Genomic DNA, 23056 nt, shown 5'->3' on the forward strand with positions numbered 1-23056 from the left:
CCACATATGAATGAAATCATGTGGTACTTTTCCTTCTCTTACTGGCTTATTTCATTTAGCATGATAATCTCCAGGTTCATCTGTGCAGTTGCAAAGGGTAATATTTCCTTCTTTACAGTGGAGTAGTATTCCATTATGTAAATGTACCACAGCTTTTTTATCCACTCATCTGCTGGACACTTGGGCTGTTTCCACATCTTGGCTATTTTAAGTAATGCTGCAATGAACATAGGGGTGCATCCAGTCTTTCAAATTTGGGGATCCTTAGGATATATTCCCAGAAGTAGCATCGCTGGGTCATAAAGCAGTTCCATTTTTAATGTTCTGAAATAACTCCATACTGCTTTCCACAGTGGCAGCACCAGTCTATATTCTCACCAGTAGTGCATGAGTTTTCCCATTTCTCCACATCCTCGCCAAATCTTGTTTGTTGATTTATTGATGGTAGCCATTCTCACAGGTGTGAGATGATATCTTCTTGTGGTTTTAATTTGCATTTCTCTGATGATTACATTGAGCATCTCTTTACATGTCTATTGGCCATCTGTATGCCTCTTTGGAGAAGGGTCTATTCAGGTCCTTTGCCCATTTTTTAATTGGATTTTTTTGTGTGCATGTGTGTTCTTTATAAAATTTGGATATTAACCCCTTATCTGATTTATCATTGACAAATATGTTCTCCCATTCAGTGGGTTGACTTTTCATTTCGTTGATGGTTTCCTTTGCTGTGAAAAATCTTTTTAGTTTGATGTAGTCCATTTGTTTATTTATTTATTTTTGTTTCCCTTGCCTGAGGCGATAGATCAGAAAAAATAGTGCTGTGAAAAATGGCTGAGATTTTACTGCCTTTTGTTTTCTTCTCATCCTTTGCTGATCCACATTCACAAACTCTCTACCCCTAACTTACTCATAATCATTCTTCTAAATGTTCCATTTTTCTGTATCTTCAAAATATCTCTGTGTTTGTATACACACACACACATATGTGTATGGCTCATGGGACTACGTGCTGTGTGTGATTTACCTTTATTAGACGCCTGTACCTCAAGAACTGGTATAGTGTTTAGTCACGTTTCATGTTGCAACCCCTTACCAGCAATATGCCCTGAGAAAGCATTCTGTAACTACTTATTGATTCAAAGGGCAGAATCTGAATTCAGACCCATTTTCAAGGGCGATCTTTCTGTAAGCAGCTGTAGTACACTGAGAAGCGACCAGGGTTGGAGCCTGGAACATGAGAGCTGAGTTCCAGGTCTGCTACTTACTGAGTGACCTGAAGCAAGCCAAGTTTTTAATATCCTGGGACTGATGAGAAGTTCTGGGATAACTCTAGAGTAAAATGTCAAACAAAATTGCAAGATGGTAGGGTTGGAGATGGAGGTCAGGGACTTACATGCTTAGGAACTTGGATGTCATATCTCCAATACAGTGTTTCTCAACCTTGACACTATTGACATTTTTGACCCGATCATTTGTGGGGGGGGGGGGGGTGTAAGTGTCTCCTGTACATTTTAGGATACTGAGCAGCATCCCTGGCCTCTACTTAATAAATACCAATAGCACTGTCCCAGTTAGGACAAAGAGAAATGTCTCCAGACATAATCAGATATCCCCTGGGGGCAAAATCATACTGGTTGAGAGCTTTTGCATGAATGCAGAGCCATTGAAATGGAGGTTAGTAATTGGCTTATTTGTTTCAAGGAAATATGTTAGTTTTTCTGATAATGAATTGTGCTTATTATCACAAATTCTTATTGTAGTAAATTATAAAAATAAAGTTTAAAAAGTCATTTAAAGTACCGCCAGCCAGAAATAACTGGTTTCAGTATTTGATGAATATTTTCTAGGCATGCTGGAGGATTTAAGGTACTATGAGGATTTAAGATATTGATCCTGGTCTTAGAGTTATAACCTGTATTAGCCCCTCACTGGTTGGCAGGAGAGAACTGGGTGTGGCAAGACCTTGTTGTTGGCTCTATAACTACTCTGTACTGGCCCCCCAACTCAGTGTTTTTGTATGTGGCATACTACTTATAGGCTCCACATTCAGGCTAAATAAGCTTGTTTGATAGGGAAACATTGGTAATTCATGTTTTTCACTTGGGTTTTACAAAATAATAGTTAATATTGAGTTTCTATTATATGTTAGATGTGCATCATTGTATTTTAATTCTCAAAGGACTCTGGAAGCTAGCAAATGATACTACATTACAGATAATGGAACTAGGACTCAGGAGGTTAAGTGACTTTCTTAAAGTCACCAGAGAGTAGGTAGAAGGGTATGATCCCTGACAGGTCTGTCTGATTTCAGAGCGAGGGATCTTTCCCAGTATCACTGCTGTTCCATTCATTAACTTTTAGCAACACAAGGGCATATCATTCCTTTGTGGAAAGGGTGATTTAGGTTACTGATTATTGGACAGATAACTTTGGATGGATGCACACACACCTGAGCAAATTTGTTTCAGTCACTTGGCAAATAGAGTAAGTGATGGACATGTGAAGATCAGGGAGTGGCACTGAAGTATGTTTATTGGGGAACATCATTCTTAAGTGTCACCCTCTTCTCTTCCCAGCAGAAGGAAGCATATATGTATTTGGATGCAATAGAAACATAAAGTTGCATAGTCATCTTTATGAAAATGTTTGCTAAATTCCTTAATATTTAAAATGTTAACTAGAGCTCATTATTTTGCTGCTTGGAAAAAAAAAAGGTAAAGTGGTCATGAAAACATCTTTGTCCTTATTAATAACATGAAAATCTCAGAGGGGAACTGATTTAGGAAAATGTTATCCAACAATTAATAATAGTAATTCCTGTCCTAGCAAACAATCTTTTTGAATTAGCAGAGTTCTACCATTAAAAATAGTATTCAAATGATTGTATTTTTATAATAAATCAGAAATTTATTGAAAAAATATTGTAATAACCTAGCAATGAAATAGTAAATCCAAATTGCATGGGGCTAATACAAATTTCAAAGGATTCTGGAAATAAGTGGTAAAACCAAAAAACAGAGTCGACTTAAGAGGCAATTTATGTTTTCTTCTGTAATGATAATATTTTGTTACCTGAACTAGCTTCTAGTTGACTGACAAGAGAATTGGATGAAAGAAATTTAGTTCTAACTCAGGTATTCTTTCCTGCAAACAGAAACACTCTCAGTTGTTGCTGTGGAACTAGAACTACGGGATTTCTTGAATGTCCTTCCAGAAGATGGCGCTGCAGCATTTTTCTTGCCTTATCTTCTATACTGCAGCCGAAAGAAATCATTGACATGAAGGGATCATTTGAAACTCAGCAAAATAGAGTATGAGACTGAATTTTTAAAAATTGAATGCAAGGTAAAAATAAAGGATTTTCACATTGAATATGTACATATATTTCAGATGCTTTCAGGTTGCTTATCCTTGCAATGGTATTTCATAATTTATTACCTGAATGCACTTAATTGCCCAGAATGTAAAAAAGCTACAAGCTGTAAGAATTTCCTCAAAGAAGGCATATATTTTTAAAGGCAGAAACTGACTTTTATTTCAAGGAACATCAATTTACTGTTGTTGGAGACATGACAATCTTTTTCATCCCGGAAACACAGAGAACAATTTTGCCAGTATTTATGAAACAATGTCACTCCAAGTAGTCCGGAATTTAATCTTCTTGATTTTTCCAGTTTTTCCTATTCAGTCACTTTTTAAAACAAATTTCACACAAAACATTTCAAACTTTATTTTTTTTGTTACTTTTAAAACTCATGCTGCATTTGTCTCTGAATCAAAGAAAGTTACAAAGTAACTTTCTTGTCTGACTATTAACATGATCTGTTTGAATGGATGTTTTTCAGCCAAAACATTATTTCCATTTTTGTACATGTGTACTCTTGCTCTTTTAGCTAGACTGTATGTGAAAATAAAGGGATATGTCATTGTATTCACAACTGTGTCTTTTTTTTAACCTCTTATTAAACAATTTTAAGTCCAAGTTCAGCTCATTGATAGTATGCTTTGACTTTAGTTAAGGCTGAGAAAAAATGCTCCTCACCAGACATCTGCCACAACTATGTTTTGAAACTTTTCTCCTGTTGACATTTATCTTTATCAGGATTTAATCTATAAAATTATTTCTATACTCTGTCTTTCTCCAGTTCCAGATTCATATCCTTTTGACCATTTCTTCAAGGGTTCATAAAACTCAGATTTGGACTTTGGTCAGGTGGCTCAGTTGGTTGGAGACTCGTCCCATACACCAAAAGTTGTGGGTTCTCTCCTAGGTCAGGGCACATACCTAGGTTGTGGGTTTGATCCCCGGTTGGGATGCATATGAGAGGCAACCAGCAACCGGATGATGTTTCTCTCTCTCCCCCTCCCTTTCTCCCTCTTGTCTCTCTGAAATCAATAAACAAATCTTGTGTCAGGGATTAAAAAAACAATCCTGTCCCAGAGACATATGAAAGGAGCTCAGCATCACTAGTCACTGGAGAGATGCAAATTAAAACCACAGTGAGATACCACTACACACCTGTCAGAATGGCCATCATCAACAAATCAACAAAAAATAACTGCTGACAAGGGGCTGAAAAAAGGGAACCCTAGTACACTGTTAACAACAATGCAGACAAGTGCAGCCACTATGGAAAACAGTATGGAATTTCCTCAGAAAAACTAAAAATGGAACTTCCTTTTGATCCAGTGATCCCACTGCTGGGATTATACCTTAAGAATCCTGAAATACCAAAAGAACCTATGCACCTCAAAGTTCATAGCAGTTATTTACAATAGCCAAGTGCTGGAAAGAGCCTAAGATCCCATCAGTGAATGAGTGGATCTAAAAACTGGTGCATTTACATAATTCAGCAGAAAGAAAGAAGGAACTCCTATCCTTTGCAAGAGCATGGATGGAACTGGAGGGTATTATGTTGAGCGAAACAGGCCAGGCAGTGAAAGACAAATACCATATGGTCTCACCTACAAGTGGAACCTAGTAAACAAAACAAATGGGCAAAAGAGAACCAGAGACATGTATATAAGGAACAAACTGACAGTGACCAGAGGGGAATAATGGGGGAAAGATGGGGAAGGGGCAAGTCAAGGAACATGTATAAAGGACCCATGGACATGGACAACAGGGTGGGGATTGACTGTGGGAGCTGGTGGGGTGGGATGGGTCGGGCAGGGGAGAGCAATGGGGAAAAAATTGGAACAACTGTATTTGAACAACAATAAAATTTACAAAAAAACCCCTCAGATCTGGAATTTTTAAATTTTATTTTTAACATTTATTTTTACGTTTATTTTACTTTTATGTCATTATTTATAACTTTATTTTATTGTATTTTCTTTTTAATTTTACTTCCTGTATCCCTACTTCCACTGGTTCATTAGAAATGATGTCAGCAGCACATTAGAGAGATTGATGGGGAATCCAATGGTTGGAAACATTTCAACAAATCTTAAATAGCGATTCTTTGAGGACCATCCAGGACAACATCTGGTCATAGATTTTTCTTTTAAATACAGTTTTGTGAAGCCCCAATGATGGTGATATGAATAGCCTACATGAATCAATTACAAAACCTAGTATATTAGAGTCAGCCACATATAATAGTCTTTTGATCTTTTCACGTGAAACAGTGTAACACAGTTTTCCCACAAATGCATGAAAGTACATGTTTTCAGTCTTTTCAATGCATATAGCCATTCCAAAGTAACCATTCTGGTCAACACTTTCACAGACATTATAATGAATTATTTTTTTTCACTTATCACCAATTTATTGCTTTCAGCCAGACTTGGTCTCTATAGAAAAAGAAATTTTAGGACCATTATTAAAATAGTATATACCATATGATTTAATAAATTAGTTGATGATGCTTTAAATGTATTCTAATTTTTAAGTGTATTCTAATTTTGTTTATTTTTTATTCATTTATATTTTTCTGTTTGTATGTTTAAAAATACACCTTTCATCCCAGTACTGCTTTGTTTAAAGAAAATTAGTCCCCCTCCAACCCCCCCCGCAACGATCCTTATAAATTATAAAGGAAAAAAGAGTAACTTTACAAAGGAGAATCCTGGGCAGACAACTCCTTAATCAAATGCTCAAAGTTAGCCAGAAAGGGAATAAATCAACATCTTTTGCCTCTTGACATGTGTTCTGAGAAAAACAATATCACTTCTGTAAGAGTCTTGCCAAAAAAATACATAATCTGAGTCTACTCATGAGGAAACATTAGACAAACCCAAACTGGAGGACATTCTTTAAAAATGTGAAAGTTGTGAAAGACAAAGACCGAAGGAACTGTTCCAGACTGGGGGTGACTGAGAAGGTGTGCCAGCTGGTCACAGTGCACTAGAGGGATTTTCTTCTATGAAGAACATGATGCAGAACAATTGGGGGCGAGTTGAAAAGGGTCTAGTATTGGGTCATTTTTAATTTCCTTATTTTGATAGGTGTGTTTATGTATGAGAATATCCTTATTTTTAGGAAACATGAATATATATTTACAATATGTATATTGTATGTGTGGAGAGAGAGGGAGACAGAATGAAAAAGCAAATGTGGTTGTGCAAAATATTAACATTTGGGGGTTAGGCTTAGGGTGCAGGGTATATGGGATTGTTTTTGTACTGCTTTTGTAACTTTTCTATAAGTCTGACATTATGTCCAAAAAAGTTTTTGAATTCCTTTTTTATTGAATTAATATGTCTTTAAATATTTTCCAAATGGAATATTGGATTGGATTTGGGTACTTTGTAGAAATACAGAATATACAGTCCCTGCCTATAAGGCACTTAAAGCTACACAAGCTTTTTTCCTGCAGACTGCTCCAAGAGCATATAAGCATGTCAATCTTAAAAAAAAAAAGTACCCTTTCTTATATTTGCCATAGGAGGTTTTTATTATGCTTCCTCTGGTAGGGAAAATGAAGTATTACATTAAGTATGACAGGATATCCACAATTATTCTCTCATCTTTGTGGGCGGAGGGCGCAGGGAGGAAATTGTGATTCTCTTGGTGCGTAATCCTGGAAGATTTCACTCTTAACCTCCAGGGCTCCCTTGTCAGTGTCGTGGCAGGAGGAAAATTTTCTGAGATTCAGAGTTAATGTAGACTTGCCCAAATGCTTTATTACATTTTTATTTAACGATAATTCAGCCTGATAAATGTGGCTCCTCGTTTTTCTGTGTATAAACTGTCTTTTTTATTCGTTACTGCTTCTTTCAGTCCCATACAATAGTTTTCTCTTTGTAAATGCCAAATTTCTCTTTAATCTTTTTTTCCATCGTGTGTTGCTCTTTCCCGCTTTCTATTTGTTCTACAGTTTTCTCTATGGCTTTTAAAACCATCTCCCCTCCCTTAACCAAGCAGTCGCCTCCCACTCTTCCTCCAGGCCCATCAGGCGGAGTGATTTTCTCGTCTGTGTATAGGACCAGCCTGTAGCAGCATCCTCCGCATGCAGGTTATTTGCATGCATGAAATTCCTATCTCACTCTTCCCTTGTTCTTGGTTATTTTTCTGAGTGAGGCTATCCTTCTGTGTGGTAAATGTGTGTGTGAATATTCTTTAAAGACTAATATTTTCTTTCTCATTTTTGAGTTTTCACTGTGCTCATTAGTTTCTGGCATTAAACCCAGCAGTTGATGTGCCTGTTTGAGCGTTGGGTGTTCTGGTGCTCCTAGTTACCCGTCTTTGTGATAAAGGGTTTTAGTGGAAGTAGTTTTTCATGGTACAAGATGTTCATGTAAGAAACAGGAGAAATTAACTTTTCGTTTGCACTAATAGTTGATCTTTCAGTGATTTTTAATTTTTGAAATACATGTATTTCTATATTTTCTTCAATTTATGTTTTCCCTTTGTACCTATTTTAAAAGGAAAAACAAGTTCTTTTCTCTGCCTAATTTCCCCCTATTGGATTTGCCATCGTCAGTTCCAGCAATTCCAAACTCAGAAGACCTAGGAAGGAACAAAGCCTGCAACCACAAAGCAGGGATTTCATCCTTTCATACAGTGCATTGTGTTAGTGTTTATCCACAGAAGGGCTGTTTGTTTTCCTGTGCCTTTATTCTCTGTGTCTGTGTATTCATGTGTGTCTGCATGTGTGTACCTACATGGGACGGAGTGTTGCTGCTGGGGTCGGGGGAGCAGGGAATAGATACTCATTTTTTTTGTCCTGGATCTTTGCTATGATCTGAATGTCTGTGTCACTCCTGCTTCTCCTCCCCCAACAAAAAAATTTTTGTATGTTGAAAACTTAATGTCCAAGATGATGGGCCTCTGGGAAGTGATTAAGTCATGAGGGCAGAGACCTCATGAATGAGATTTGTCCCCTTTTTAAAGAGACTCCAGAGAGCTAACTTGACCTGTCTACCATGTGAGGACACAAGAAGTCTGTGATCTGGAAAAGGGTCCTCATTCGACCATGCTGGCACCCTGACTAGCAGCCTCCAGAACTATGAAAATAAATGCCTGTTCTTTATAAGTTACCCAGTTTTGTATTTTGTTATAGTAGCCCAAACGAACTAAGACAGTCTTCCACAAACGATAATCAAGAATATACCCCCTCCCTCAAGAACCAAGAAAGACACTATTCTGCCTGTTTGCACATTTGAAATTAAATTGATTGGGGGGTGGGGGTTGATTGGGGGCAGGGGTTGGGCCAGGTAATACCTAGGAAAAAAGTTAACGTCTTCTTTTAAGAAAGAAATTAAATGTGTCTGTAAGCCATGGTTAGTTTTTTTAATTAAAAAAAAATGCTCTCATTTTAAGTATAATTACACTGCATCAAATTGGTGTCAATTTGTACTAGATTAGAGAGGATTGGTGCTGTTTTCAGAACCAGTTGTTAGAAAAGCAGTACCCCATACCATTTAGCAGTTAAAAAAACCAAAAAACAACAAACTGTTCAGAGGTAGAGACGGAAGAAAGAACAGTCAATTAACAAATGCGGTATATTGGGAGAAGAATTTAGGCAAAGTAGTGCATCTGCATTATATTTGTGACGTATGACTTTTAGAATCACCAACTTGATATTTACCTTGATTTGGTAGAACGGTGTAAGTAGTTTCCATTCCAGCATGAATGTGGTCAGTTACGTGGCAGTGCAGTAACCAGGTTCCAAGTGTTGTCGGAAACATTTTTACTGTTTGGTATGTCCCAGGGAAAACGTCAAAGACATCAGAACTATAAATGCCCATGTGCTTAATTAGAAAAATGACAAAAACATTTATATAATGTTTATTATATGTGAGAATTCATTCAAATAATTGTTCATTGGCCTGCTCAAAGGATGTTAGAAAAATGGATCTGCTAAGAAAAGAAAAGGAGCCCCTGTACATTTCTGTTTAATACAAACAGTGAGCTACCTATTCCTTGAATTCCTGCTAAAGCCTTGGCACTACGGGCCGTCAGGTGAGTGTGAAGGAAAGGTGTGATGAAAGTGGCCATCAATCGGTACTACCTATTGACTACTCGTCAGCTCTGGTTTGCTTTTTTACCAGAGCATTTGTGTTACACAAGGGAACGGATCTGTGGCCCAGTTTCAGCCATAGTCTCACTCTTGCTGACCCTCCCCTAGATTAGGTTGTCCATGAAACTTTAGGGCAGGGAGGGAAATGAGGGGAGCAGAAAAGGAAGCCAATGGAAAAGCCAAAACACAAGGCAGTTCAGGGAAAGTCTTCACTAGACACAAAGTACTTGGCAGTATTTCTATTAGGGACAGAATTAAAAGTCTTCTAAGACTAAAGCATCTATTTAAACCAAATAAAATAAAACCAGATAATAAAATGGCCTTTTCTGCAGTGTGCTTTTTGGTAGTTTCTGAATTTTCTACATCAACTAAAAGTGAAGTAATTCCAAAAGGGCAATTGGCTTCTGCTGAAATCAGCACTTGGTGAGAAGGAGCAGGGTTGAGATCTAGGTACCAGTTGCTCGACAGTACACTCATGATCTTGTTCACTGCAGGCCATTTGAGATCCAGAATTAAGAGCAAGCAACGGTTGTAGTCAAGCTCTAATTCATCATTACATCAACATTCCTACCCTCTCTGCTAAACACTTCTTTCAAAGGCCTTGTTCAGGAATATTTGAGCAGAACTCCACGAAAATCCAGGAAAAACAAACCCTGGGACCCAAGTCCCAGGGAGAGGCCCAGGTGTAAGGCTAGAAAATAGTTATCTCTTGCCCTTACTGGCGTGGCTCATTTGGTTGTGCATCATCTGGCAAAGCGGATGGTTAGCTCTCTGGTTAGCTATCAGGTTCAGTTCCCAGTTCAGGGCACATGCTGGGGTTGCAGGCCTGGTCCCCGGTCAGGGTGTGTGTGTGTGAGAGGTAACCAACTGATCCATGTGTTCCTCCCTCCCTTTCTCCTTCCCTTCTCCTCTCTCTAAAAATATATAAGTAAATTGTTTTAATTTAAAAAAAGAAAATAGTTATCTCTTGAAATTTCCAATTTTGTATAAGTCTCTGAGGAACTATTTTCTTTGTATTAAAACATTTTCAAATAGAGCAAGAACGATGACCATGGATGGCTCTTACCTGGTATCGGAAGCTGTGGCCATGGAAATGCACCGAGTGCAAGTCTATTTCATTGCCCATTCCCATCAGATACCAGTTGACTTCATCTCCCACATGCATTGTGAGGCCTTTCAGGTTCCCAAACATTCTTCCATTAATAGCTAAGGAAAGCACATGATTTTTATATTACCTTTCAGTATATTTTAAACCAACAGCTATTTCACAGAAAATACGATTATTAGGTTAATTAATGGGATCTTCTCTGAAGTAATAGGTTTTATCATGACCGATGAGGGAAATGGATACTTAAAGGTCAATAATGTCACTGCTTTTATAGTCACTTAGCACAAAAAGCCTTAATCCTAAATCTGAGTTTAATTAGAAGGGAATGATCCCTGGCTGCTGTGGCTCAGTGGATTGAGCGCTGGACTGCAAAGCAAGGGGTCACTGGTTCAAGTCCCATTCAGGGCACATGCCTGGGTTGCAGGTCAGGTCCCCAGTAGGGGGCGCAAGAGAGGCAACCACACATTGACGCTTCTCTCCCTTTTCCCTCCCTTCCCCTTTAAAAATAAATAAAACTTAAAAAGAAAAGGGGGGGGGGAATGAGACTTTGGAACTGGGACAGAAGTTAATAGATGATTTTGAATATAGTCCCTTTTTTACTTTGAACAGAATTTCTACCTCACAAAGTGAGGCAGACGTGATTCATTATAAAATGAAACAAATGAATTGTCTCTAGAGTAATTTTATTTGAAAGTAGAAAAGGGGAAAAAAGGTTTTAGAATAATGTATCATACCGTGCATTTTATTGCTTTCTATGAATTCGTCATCATCTTTTTTTACTTTCTCAGGATGATCAGAGTATGTTTTGATGTTGTCATCTAAGTACCAAGATTCATTCTCATCAAATACTAAAAACAGAAGGGAAAATTCCAGTATCTTTATGGGATTGTATACTTTGATGTAGTGCCTCCGACAAACAATCAGTGGGCCAATTAATCCACTATAGAGATCCTGAAAACAAGCAAAAAGTTCAGTCATCCTTGTGATACAGATCAGGATTTCAGAGAACTGGGACCTTTTTGCCCATGGCCTCAGGAATTTTGGAAGGACTGATTTAGGTAGTAAATTTTGCCCAAAGTGGTGCTGTCAAGTCAGTAACTTTCCACCTGAAGCTATTAAGTTGGAATAATGGTGAACAAAGGTTGTGTGGAGGCAGAGGCCAAATATTGGCTCAGCGAATGCGCAGCAATGTAGAAAAATCCCACATGAACAGTGGTGATTTACCTATTCCATAAGCCGAGCGCTATCACTGAAAATCCAGATGTGGATTGTACAAAGCCCCTGCCCTCCAGGAACTCAGTCTAACAAGGAAGATAGAGGGATCCAAGAAATGAACCACTTGCTGTGGTGGAGGTGTGAGCAGCGCTAATGGACACAGAGAGAGAAGACCACAATTGACTTAAATCCACGAGAAGTTAGGTTTGGCTGTGCATTGGTAGTGGCAGATTAGTTCTTGAAGGACATTTGAATCGTATCATGTTCAGAAATTTTAGATTTTGTCTTGTGGGACATAGGTAGCCATTGAAAAATTGAACATGGAATGGCAGCATATTTGCATTTTAAACTAGTCATCCAGGCAGAGGAGTGAAGGAAGTCATGGAGGGAGGAGAGGCAGGAGAGTAGGAGGCCACTGAAGCAGTTGAGGTAAATTACAAGGACTTGCTCTATGGAGATGAAGAGAAGGAAGGGACTGAGTTCTAGGTAGGTGGGTGAATGCCCTGGGTGAGCTAAGGGGGAATATTAGATACTTTATATCCAGAGTTCTAGTTTGAACAACTGAGTAGACTGGGTGCTTATGGTGCTATTTGTTACAACAGGAGGAGGTGGAGGAAGATCTCAATTTCCATATTAGAGTTGCTGAGTTTTCAGTGCCTGTGGGACACGCTGGTAGAGATGTTCAGTTGGCAGGTGTTCACATAAGTCTGGAACTCAGGGGAAAGATTTGGACTAGACCTGGGGCCTGGTCCGATTTGTCGTTATTGAGTGTTTCACTGGCTTTGAAGTATTTACTCAAACAGTAGCATTAGCTGTGCTGTGATTGACTGGCAAGACCAGCATTTTCTTTATTACCATGTAATAATAGAGCTCTGGAATCAAGTACCTGACACTTCTTTGTGTTTAATCTATTTTGATATGAAGGGAAAATAAAATACTGTATTGTTTATTATTTAAATCTGCGTTACGCATAATCAGCAGTGATAGAGCTGTATCCTTAAAACAAACCATAAAAGAAAGAAAAGAAAAGAAAAGAAAAGAAAAGAAAAGAAAAGAAAAGAAAAGAAAAGAAAAAAAGAAACCAAAGTGAATTGCAGAGCAGCTTACTTTCCTGGAAATTTACCACAGAATTGGGCCACAGGAAAACTGTAACTTCATCCTCCTTCCGCTGTGTGTCTGTTTTGGGACTTTTCACAGAACACAACTGATTTAAAGTTTACCTTAACTTGATCCACAGTTGAATAGTATGCCCATGGAATGCAAGCAGAATCCTCTCTTCCAGCTCCAGATCTTTCTGGGATTTTCCATATGTAAGTGCGAATTTCACCTAAATTAATCAAGTGTTAATGCATCTGGAGATAGATAGATAGATAGATAGATAGATAGATAGATAGATAGATAGATAGAGATGTATAGTCAATAGCCAGTGATCCAGAAGGAAATGTGAAGGAAATTAGCTTTAAAAGTACTAGTACTCAAAATTGTTTTCAGAAATTTAATTAAGACAAACTAAGAGACACTTTTCCATCTTCTTTGTCAGTTATGAATTAACTGGACTTGATGCACATGTACTACCACAAAGGCCAGGAGGTGGTGAAATCAGGCCCCAAAACTGAAACCAGAGCCTAGTAGTTTTTCCCTCCCAGTTCTTTTGGCTTTCAGGAGATAACAGCAGGGCGCTTGGATCTCACCCACCCAGGCCCTGCACACTTGGAATTTCTTTATACCTTCTTTTACCCTTCCCATTCTTTACCCCGGATAACTCAGTTCCCAGGTCATCCAACCAGAGCCCTTAAATGAGAATTAATTGCTATGTAGAGCTCCTTTCTAACCTCATTGTTTAAATGTACCCTAAGCCTTTATCTAAGGGAGACTGACCTGAGCCTGATCTGTGTCCCTGTCTGGCTGCCTGATGAAGATATCTGCTTTTCTCTGTGAAAACCTGTTGGCTCGGACTTTGGCTTTTCTGTGCGTGAAGGGCATCAAACTCCTTGACTTTGTTAGGTAATGGTGGCAATTCCAGTATCACAATTTGGAGAAACTTTGCAACAGATCTCTTCTTAGCTCGATGTATGTTTTTCTAATACACTTTTTTCTTATCAGTTCAAGTGATTTGCCCCACAGTGCTAGCGCCTTCCTCACAGTCTTCTCTGTGTCTGTGTATCTGGGCTACCCTGTGCAATTCCCTCAGCTTCACCATGACTTTCCTTTTCTCCTTTCTTACCTTGATCCTCAGTGATTTCACAATACCTGGTGAAGAGCCGATAGACCTTGACCTAATGGGCCACTGACCTCTTCTCTAGTTTGTCCCATTCTATCTATCATACCATAAACTGTTTGCCACAACTGTGTCACATACAGGATCATACCCTGGACCTTGAGACTTTGAAGACGGCCAGTTGCTCTACCCTCCTATCTTGTGAAGGCCTGTACTCTCTTCTGTTTGTGCCGGGCTCTTCTCTAGCCTTATCTCTTCTTCCAGTTGCCTCAGGGCTTCCAGTACAACTGCACACAAGACCTTGATTTTCAGCCATGTTCACTCATGTCTACTCTATGCAGGCTCCACCGTTATTCATGCTGTCAGACTAGCCATATCAGAGTCTGACAAACCTTTATTAGCGAATCAAGCAAGACATGAGGGATGGTTTCAAGGGATGTGGTAGCTTTTTTCTTTTTCCTCAAGCCCTCCATCTTACCTGCCCCTGTAACCTCACCCTTTTTATAAGGAGAACATTTCACTGAGAATAAAGCATAGAGTTCCCTCCTAAATATATTGTCTCTTCATCTGCATGCTTATTGTCATAAGCCAAATAATGACATTTCCTTCTCCATTCCCCATCCCAACCTGCTCTGTCACCAAGAACTCAATGCTCCAAACCTTGGAGCTGTCCTGATTCCCACTCCTTCCCTTACATTCCTAATGCCCAGTTTTTCATGTGTCCTTTTAGCACCACCTTTAAAGTAGAACCAGAATATGACAACGCACCACTTGAACTGTTTCTAACCTGGCCCAAGTCTCATTTTTTTTTTTACCCAGATTATTGCAATAACCTCCTAACTGATCCTTCGTTCTGCTCCTGACCTCTATAGTCACTTGCCCACATACCAGCCAGACCAGCCCTTTAAAGAATGTTCATAGGATCAACTTCCTCCAGTTTAAACCCTCACATGGGTTTTTAGAATAAAATCTAAGGTCCTAACTATGGCCTCTGCGGTCGCCTTCCCTCCTGCATCCAGCCCATTGCCCTTTCTGCGTTCATCTCTTCAGTCTCTCCTGTGAGTACCTCCCCCATGAGTACCTGGTAAGGCTGGAGTAACTGTAGAACCCTTTGTTTTCACCCCATGGGCATGTATTGAATAGGGCCTTGTGGCCATGTTTTTGAAGATAATATTAACTTTGTCTCCAACATCCGCATGAAGTTGTGGACCTGGCAAGAGAGAAAAGGAGGACTGGCTCATATGCCTGTTAGATTGGAAGTTCTAACTCAGTAATAAAAGCACAGATGAGGTTACTTCCTTAGCATTAAGGCCAGAGTCTGTATTACCCTCTATGGCTTCATGCTATAGTACTCTTGGATTTATACTTAATTCCAGAGGATTCAGGATAAAAACCATAGTAATGACCACTTCTGCAGATGGTGCATCTTATCTAGAGTCCTATGGAGGTTTGGGCCTGAAAGTCTCTAAACCTCCATAGGCCTAATCGTGATGAGTCAGCTGTGACCCATCCCTGGCCAGGAGTCCTGATCTCAGCTTTTGGACTTCCAGAATTTCCTGAGTGTGATTTACTAAATGCAGGCAGTCCTGCATTTGAAAGGGTGGGTGGGGCTACCCCTCCCATTCTTCCTCTACAGCCAATCTTAGCTTGTCTCCAGCTTGGGAGAATTCTGTTAGCCAGTGATACTGCCTTCTCCCTTGGATGTCTTTCTCTGGGGGCTGAAGAGAACCAAGCCCCAGGGAACTCCATCAGTGTGGAAATACAGCATGGTTCAGAGTGGTGTCCCCTGCATGTGATGGTTTTCAAGGAAATTCCCAGGACCAGTATTGGTCAAGTTCCTAGACATCTGTCTTAAAACGATTCCTGAAATATTGAAGGCAACTTTTTCCCCTGCCTTGTGCATGATAACTCTTTATTTCCCCCTTATACTCCATATATATATATATATATATATATATATGTATATTTTTTTCCTTGGAGTTACTCATTTACATCTTAATTTTAAAAGTAGATAGCTATGTTTTTTGGGGGGGGGGAGAGATGGGAGAATAATGAAGAATTTGGTTAAGAATTTCATTAGAAAGTAATTTCTAGGAATTTCACCAAAATTATAAATAACAGTTTGATAAACACCAAATATTTGCAATTTCATTATTATATGGGATAATACATTGTTTCTGACACAAATAATATTTTATTATGCCATAATCATAGGCCTCTCATTCTTATTGAATAATTTTTATTTTTATTTTTGTGAAGCTCTAATTGGCTTCATTAAGCTATTCATTAATCGGGCAGCAACTAGAAGAACTCTTTTTATTTAAATAGCTTTGTTACATGACCAAGAAAATTAAACCCCTAGACAGGGACTGTCACTGGCCACGGCAGCAAGTCACTAACCCACACCTGATGGACTGGAGCTGTTTGAGTACCTAGAATTCCCAGGTGTTCTTCTTCAGCTGTTCTCTCCACTGGGACTTGGAACGTGCCATCAGTGTATTGCCGATACACAACTTTCTTGTACTTTGAGCCTATGTAAAGTTCTTGCTTATCTAAGAATGCATTATCTGAAACACTTAAAAAAAAACACACAAACACACACAACTAAGGTTAGTACTTGTCTTAATGAAAGTGGAAATTGAGTTTTAAATTTTAAATTTTGAATAAACATACAGTTTCTATTTAAGTAATTATGCTCATTTTTAATACCATTCTCCCCCTCCAGCAAGACTTTGAAAGCAGACGTGTGAGGTAGACAGTGTACCTGGCCAGAAGGAGAGCCATCTGAGCCTTGGCCCTGGCTCTGCCACTAAAACAACCTCCAGCTAGTCACTGCCTATCAGGCCTTGGTTTCGTCTCTCCTAAAATGAGGCATAAAGGAGGTCTTCTCTAAGATTTGCTTATAGTTCTAAAATGTTATGGGTCCAGATTCACCAGTGAACTGTTCTCTGGATACTACAATGCTTCTGGTCTGTAGGAACTGAAATGGCCATGTTTTTCTAGATACTTTCTTTAACTAAAGTTTTTATTGACTCCTACTGGCTCCTGTAGCCTTTTGACTGTTTTACCCCAGTTACTGAAATAATCTTTTACTTCTTTACCCTGTAAATCATACTCACCATCACAGTCTAACTGACCAGCTAACCATTGCTTAGCTACAGGTTATCAGCCATGTTGTGCACCCCAGATCGAAACACATGCCCACCCCAGTCTTTCAAATCATGTCCATTAAGAGCTGGTGCACAATGTGAGAAGTGACAGAGGGAAGGTACATGAAACAGTACCAACAGGCTAACCACAGGTATAGGGGATGCTGCTCTAAACGAATACTTCTGAAGCTCCAACCAACACCCATAAGTTACATCTGTTCATACTGAACTTATTTTTTCATTCCCATAATGTACTTGTTATTGGTGGTTTTGAACCCTGTTTCTCTGAAAGTTCTTGGAGAGCATAGACCATATCTGCTATACTGCCCTCAACAATTTAAAGTTTTCTTTTATACATGATAGTTAAAGGAATGTAAAATAACTGATTACTAGACTAATAACAAACTCTTTGGAGAAAAGATAAGATAAACAGCAAACAGTTGGCGAAGAAAATAATATTTTAGCTCTGAACTGAGGAGCAAATTTTGGTGTAAGTGAACATAAGAAGACAGTCCAATAGAAAAGAAAGAAACATGAGTGACTGCAAAGAATCACATGAGACCGTATTTTGCTGTGTAAAATGTACATTTTTTTGCCCAAATTTTTTAGGGAAAAATAAGGATGCACATTATACATGGGCAGCACCTGAAATCTTATATCTGTTCTTTTGTAATTATTTGTTAAATAAAATTTCTTGCACCATAATATGTTAAAAAATAAATGTTAAAATTCCTTTGTAATGCAAAAAACAAGTATGTACATATAAATAAATTAAAAATTTAATTAAAACATTGAAATGAAAGATTTTTTTCTTGAAACTTTTGGCCAAAAATGTGGGTGCACATTATACAAAGCAAAATACAGGAAAATGCAAATTTTCCTGTAAGAAAATAGAGAGAAGCTGAAATTAACAAGAAGGATTTCTAAGAAGCATTTTGTTATTGTTTAACACAACTGTTGTTTTACTGCAATTTAACATAATTCTTTCTTCTCTGAAAGAGAAACTAAAAATTTGGGAATCATATTCTAGAGAATTACTTTTGCTCTTGTAAACGATGCAGCTCCTTTTCCCATTCTCTACTTGGAGAGTAATCCCATTCCACCTCCACCGCAGCAATGTAGTAGGTCTTCTCTCCCAGGTATAAGTTTGGATTCTCAGGTGGCTGCCTGCATTTGTTCACAGTGTATCTTTGCTTCATGCCACCGGTGTAGTGATCAGTTGTGAGGCATTCAATATTAAAAGTCCCTTGAAAAGTAAATAAAAAAGCATGTCACTCCTTTGTTTAATGCCTTCTGTGGCTCCTCCCCTCACTCAGAATCAACACCAAAGTCCTTACTGCAGCCTGAGCTAATGAGCTGATTTCTGATCACATCCTGTACCACTCACTCTGCTCCAGCCACAGGTCAAGGATGTGCCAGCCTCACGGCCTTTGAATTTGCTGATTCCTCTGCCTGAACATTTATTTCCACACTATCCATGTGGCTCTTGGCACTCACTTCATTTAAACCTCCTTAGAGAATCTTTACCCAGCTCCTCCCATCAGTCACCAGACCCTTTTCCTGCCCTGTTTTTCTTCATAGTACTTAATCAGCTGCACGAGACCAGACACTTTATCTCTTGTTTACTGTTATATTTACACATGTCTAATGAATGAAGGAAAAGGTGACACTGACCTTGTCTTACATTCTAGTGACACATAATGAACTAAATATAAGTTGGAAGCAAGTTAGCATTTTTTTCACTTTTTTTTTGTTTGCTTTAGTTTGTCTTACTTATTCAGAGCCAGACCTATAGGAGTCTCTGAATTTTCAGGGCTATCGTTTTAGAATAAGATATTCAATTGTAAACAATTGACAAGCGAACACTACATCTAGGCTACAGAGAAATGATGAGGAGTTTAGATATAGAGCCTTCCAGTCTGATTTGCCAGCTATCTTTAAAAGGGCCATAATACAAGAAGAGGGTGTCTTAAGGATTCTGCTTTGTGGAAATAGGAGAAATTCCAGTCTACCCTTTTGTCACTCTTTTCTCTCCCGCTGACAAATATGAAATGGACCTGTCTGCAATATTGCTGGCAGTGGTCCAGGAGTGCTCTTCCAAGGGAAGGAAGGGTACTTGGGACGCTTGAGAAAGGGATGAGCTTATCACCCAACACAGGATTTTAAACCAAAACCTCAGGAATCAATCCAATAGAGACTTATCTTTAAAGAAATGCACCTTCATTATCAGGCTCCATGGTGAGTGTGAGACTTGTATGAGGGAAGAGGTTTGCTGTGTCTCTTCTTTCTTCTCTTGACAGATACGTGTTTCCTGAAAAGTAAATCCCATGTACATCGGCCTCATTTCCAGCACTGAATAAGTACCATGTGACCCTATCTCCTTTGCACATATTGAGGCCAGGCTGATTCCCGTACATAAATCCATTTATGGCTGTAGAAGGTGAAAAACAACATTTTAAAAATGGTTTACCTTGTGTCCTACTACATGACAGCTTCCTAGACTTTCCAGAGCCAACTTTATTTATTTAATTTTTAAAAAACCCATTCAGGTCTCTCTACTCCTTTATGTGGCAGGAGTGTTTTTGCAACTCTTTGATGTACCCTCCAGAGCAGCCCCAGGACAAGAGAGTAGAGCTGAATGAAAGATTCAAGAAGTTCTGTGTCCTGGGAATCTCACTGTTTTCCCAGCTAGGCCCTTCACAATTCTCTCAAGGGTCATATTGTGGACACCCAAATATATGAGTAATAACAGCTTTTCCTGGGCAAGGAAAAGACTGGGAATGTGTTTGTTGTTCTAAATGGAAAATTCTCTGACTCATCTTGAATAAACAGGACAGAGTATTTGCAGGAAGTTTTCTCTCACTGCTGTTTTCAATAGATAATATCTTTGACTCCTCCAAAAATGCAAAAAAGGCAAAATCAAAGATTGTAGGTATTGTGACTAGTATTGATCCAGCTAAAAAAGAATCTGTAACATTTACATTTTTTTCTTCTTGCTACAATAACTTTCACATGTCTATTAGTGGTGTGGATTTAAAAAAATTTTGTTTTAACAATTAGCTCACTGTCTCTGAACACTAACTGCATTTTAGAATTGCACTGGAGGTAAAAATAAATCTGGTGCCAGGTTTCAATTAAAGTAAAACCTCTGAAGTTTCTCCTGAGTATTTTAAAAATAGTCATAATCATGTTTAAAAGTTCCCAGTTGATTATACTGTGTAGTCAATGGTGAGATTCATTGAAGTTTGTTGAGAACAGAGACAATACCTTTCCTCATATTAAACAATAAAATGAGCCTGTCATTATTAAGCCACAGAAGAGAAAAATAGGTAATCCAGCAGTTCTCAAATTTGAGCGTATTTGAGAATCACCTGGAGGGTTTGTTAAACGTAGATTGCTGGCCCCATACCCCCAGTTTCTGATTTTGTAGGTCAGGATTGGGGACCCAAGAATTTGCATTTCTGACAAGCTCTGGGTAACGCTGATCACATTTTAATATGTATCTAATTGACATAGTTTGTATGTGTTATCCTGAAGTAAGCGAAATGAGGAATAATGAACTGATACATTAAATAACCAATATTACTCTCATTGCATTTAATCACTTATTGAACAATAAGCAAAGCTATTGGAATTTTGGCATCATTAAAAGCATTCCATGTGCAGCACTGAAATAACTTGCTAGATCGGTGTTCGGGGCAGTACTTACAGTGCATCTTATTAGATTCCTGAAAGTCTGCATCTTCCTTGTTCACCTGATCGGGTGCAGTTGTAAATGTTTTAATATTATCATCCAAGAGTAAACTCTCATTCTCATCAAACACTGTGGGGAACAAATAGAACTCCTTGTGTACATCTTTCTATAAGTCAAAACAAGAACAATATGGTGAACACAGGACGAGTAAAGCAGAAAGACTTCCATGTACACAACACTACTTGCAAAGGATAAGAACACAAGTTTCCTTTCTTCTTCGTAAACTGGAGCTCACAAGAGTTTTCATTATCCTGTGCATAGTGGATTTTTGGTTCAACATGACAATCTAAGACTCATGCTGCACCTAAAAATTCTGACTCTCCTCTCCTACCATCCTGCCAGCTCTGCCAATACTAATTGAACCCACCAAAAAAATGGTTAAAATAGGGGTGGAGGGGATATATGTCTGTGCTAGAAATCAGGGAAAGTGCCATCCACATTAATGCAAACACAAAGAATTCTATAAAACAGAACAGGAGGAAGCAGTTAGAGGGATGGATCATCCTAAGGAAAGTAATAGCCTGCCATGTGAATTGGAACAGGAATTTACACAGCCTGGAGGCACCTGAACAAACATTCTTGCCCTCCTTCCTCCATCCTTGGTGAAAAATAATGAAAAGAAATGTTATCTGGTCTATGAAATGATTCAATACTTCAGAAGAAAGCAGTCAGTCTAAGGAATCAAAGCATATGAGCCTCTAAGAGAATAAAACATTTCAAAGATTATTGCATGTCTTTGCCCTGAGATTGTTTTCAGATCAAAAACATAATTATCAGCCCTGACCAGGTAGCTCAGCTGGTTAGAACATAGTCCCAATATGTTGAGGTTGTGGGTTCGATATCCAGTCAGGGCACATGGAGGAGTCAACCAATGAATGTATAAATAAGCAGAACAACTAAGTGATGTTTCTCCTTTCTTTAAAAAAAATTATGAAATTTAAAAAATCCAACTAAAGTAGGGACCTAAAGATTAGATCCTATAGAAAACGGAAACAATGATGGAGATGATCTTAAGAAAGCTCCCATAAATGAGAAGAAAGATTCAAAGATGAAGAGTATACACATAACAATGATTTTAGACAGAAGTTGTAAAAGGAGGAAAAAAATAATAGTGGAAATCATTGGACTTTTCTATTACAATAAATGTCAGAGGAAGATAGAGTAGCATTTATGCTTTTGAAGGGAAAATTATGAAAATTTTGTACCAGGCAGAGAGCAACAAAAAGACATTTTTTTAGGTGTGTAAGGTTTCCAACATGGGATTGCTACAATCACTTTATATTTTAATCTACAAAGAAAACTTAAGTGAAAAGTTTATAGGCCATGTTTTCTGATTATAATACAACAAAACTAAAAATTACTAATAAAAGGACAAGAAGTTAAAAAACTTAAAAAGATCATATTTGATTCAAATAACTCTTACGTCAAAGAGGAAACAAAAATGAATTACTACATATTTATTAAATAATGTGCATGAAAACACTGAGTCATAATCTATGGAATATAACTAAGCATATACACTGAGAGTCTGAAATGCTTTTTAATTTAAGCAAAACCAAATAAAAATCAATGTAAATATCTAAATACTTTAGAAAAATAAAATTATAAAAGAAGAAAAGTTAATAAAGACAATACAGAAATTAATAAATTAGAACACAAAATAGCTAAACCTGAAAATGTATTCTTTGGAAAGACCAATAAAATACACAAAACTCTATCAAGTCTAATACAAAAATTGAGAGAGGTTCCAAATATTCCGCATTTGGAATGAGAAAGGAATGTAACCACATGTATGAGGGAGAAATAAAGATCACTGTGTACAATAAATGTGATCAGTTGCTTTAGAAGGTGGTATCTGAATAGACCAATATCCATGGGTGAAATAAAAATAGTGATTAAAACATAAATAAAATAACTAATTACTCCTAAAAAGTAACAAAGTTAAAATAATTTTACCAGCAAATTCTTTCAAATTTCTAAGTAGCACATGGATTCCTAGCTATTTGAACTGCTCCTAAATATTAAAAACAAGAATCTTCCTAATTTATTTAATGCACATAGTATAACCATGATATAATACCTTATAGCTTAGACAAGAAGTTTTATACAAAACTCTATCAAAGGCAACACAGAAATATATTGGAA

At 38.0% G+C, this 23056-nt stretch overlaps 2 protein-coding genes across 4 annotated transcripts in view; one reads left to right on the forward strand and one right to left on the reverse strand.

The window, feature by feature from the left end:
* HPS3 (HPS3 biogenesis of lysosomal organelles complex 2 subunit 1) overlaps positions 1–3882 on the forward strand; it is a 41026-nt gene extending 37144 nt beyond the window's left edge. The window contains exon 17 of the mRNA XM_054585188.1: positions 3155–3882. Within this exon, the coding sequence (XP_054441163.1) occupies positions 3155–3282 (128 nt within the window). The 3' untranslated portion in view covers positions 3283–3882. The remainder of the gene's footprint in view (positions 1–3154) is intronic.
* CP (ceruloplasmin) overlaps positions 1–23056 on the reverse strand; it is an 82637-nt gene that overhangs the window by 7600 nt on the left and 51981 nt on the right. Inside the window, exons 10-19 of one of the 3 annotated variants that reach the window (XM_054585181.1) lie at positions 20867–21017; positions 19376–19588; positions 18196–18403; positions 16441–16583; positions 15090–15218; positions 13011–13117; positions 11310–11526; positions 10534–10673; positions 9036–9198; positions 3883–4386 (exon numbers count right to left, since the gene is read on the reverse strand). In XM_054585181.1, coding sequence (XP_054441156.1) covers positions 4286–4386; positions 9036–9198; positions 10534–10673; positions 11310–11526; positions 13011–13117; positions 15090–15218; positions 16441–16583; positions 18196–18403; positions 19376–19588; positions 20867–21017 — 1572 coding nt within the window. In that variant the 3' untranslated portion in view covers positions 3883–4285. Of the gene's footprint in view, positions 1–3882; positions 4387–4751; positions 5797–9035; positions 9199–10533; positions 10674–11309; positions 11527–13010; positions 13118–15089; positions 15219–16440; positions 16584–18195; positions 18404–19375; positions 19589–20866; positions 21018–23056 lie in introns of those variants that run through there. The other 2 variants (XM_054585182.1, XM_054585180.1) reach the window with 2 other exon arrangements.

Source organism: Pteronotus mesoamericanus, unplaced genomic scaffold (genome assembly GCF_021234165.1).
Source record: "Pteronotus mesoamericanus isolate MK-2021 breed Mesoamerican mustached bat unplaced genomic scaffold, CSHL_Meso_final contig_82, whole genome shotgun sequence".
Lineage (NCBI taxonomy): Eukaryota > Metazoa > Chordata > Mammalia > Chiroptera > Mormoopidae > Pteronotus > Pteronotus mesoamericanus.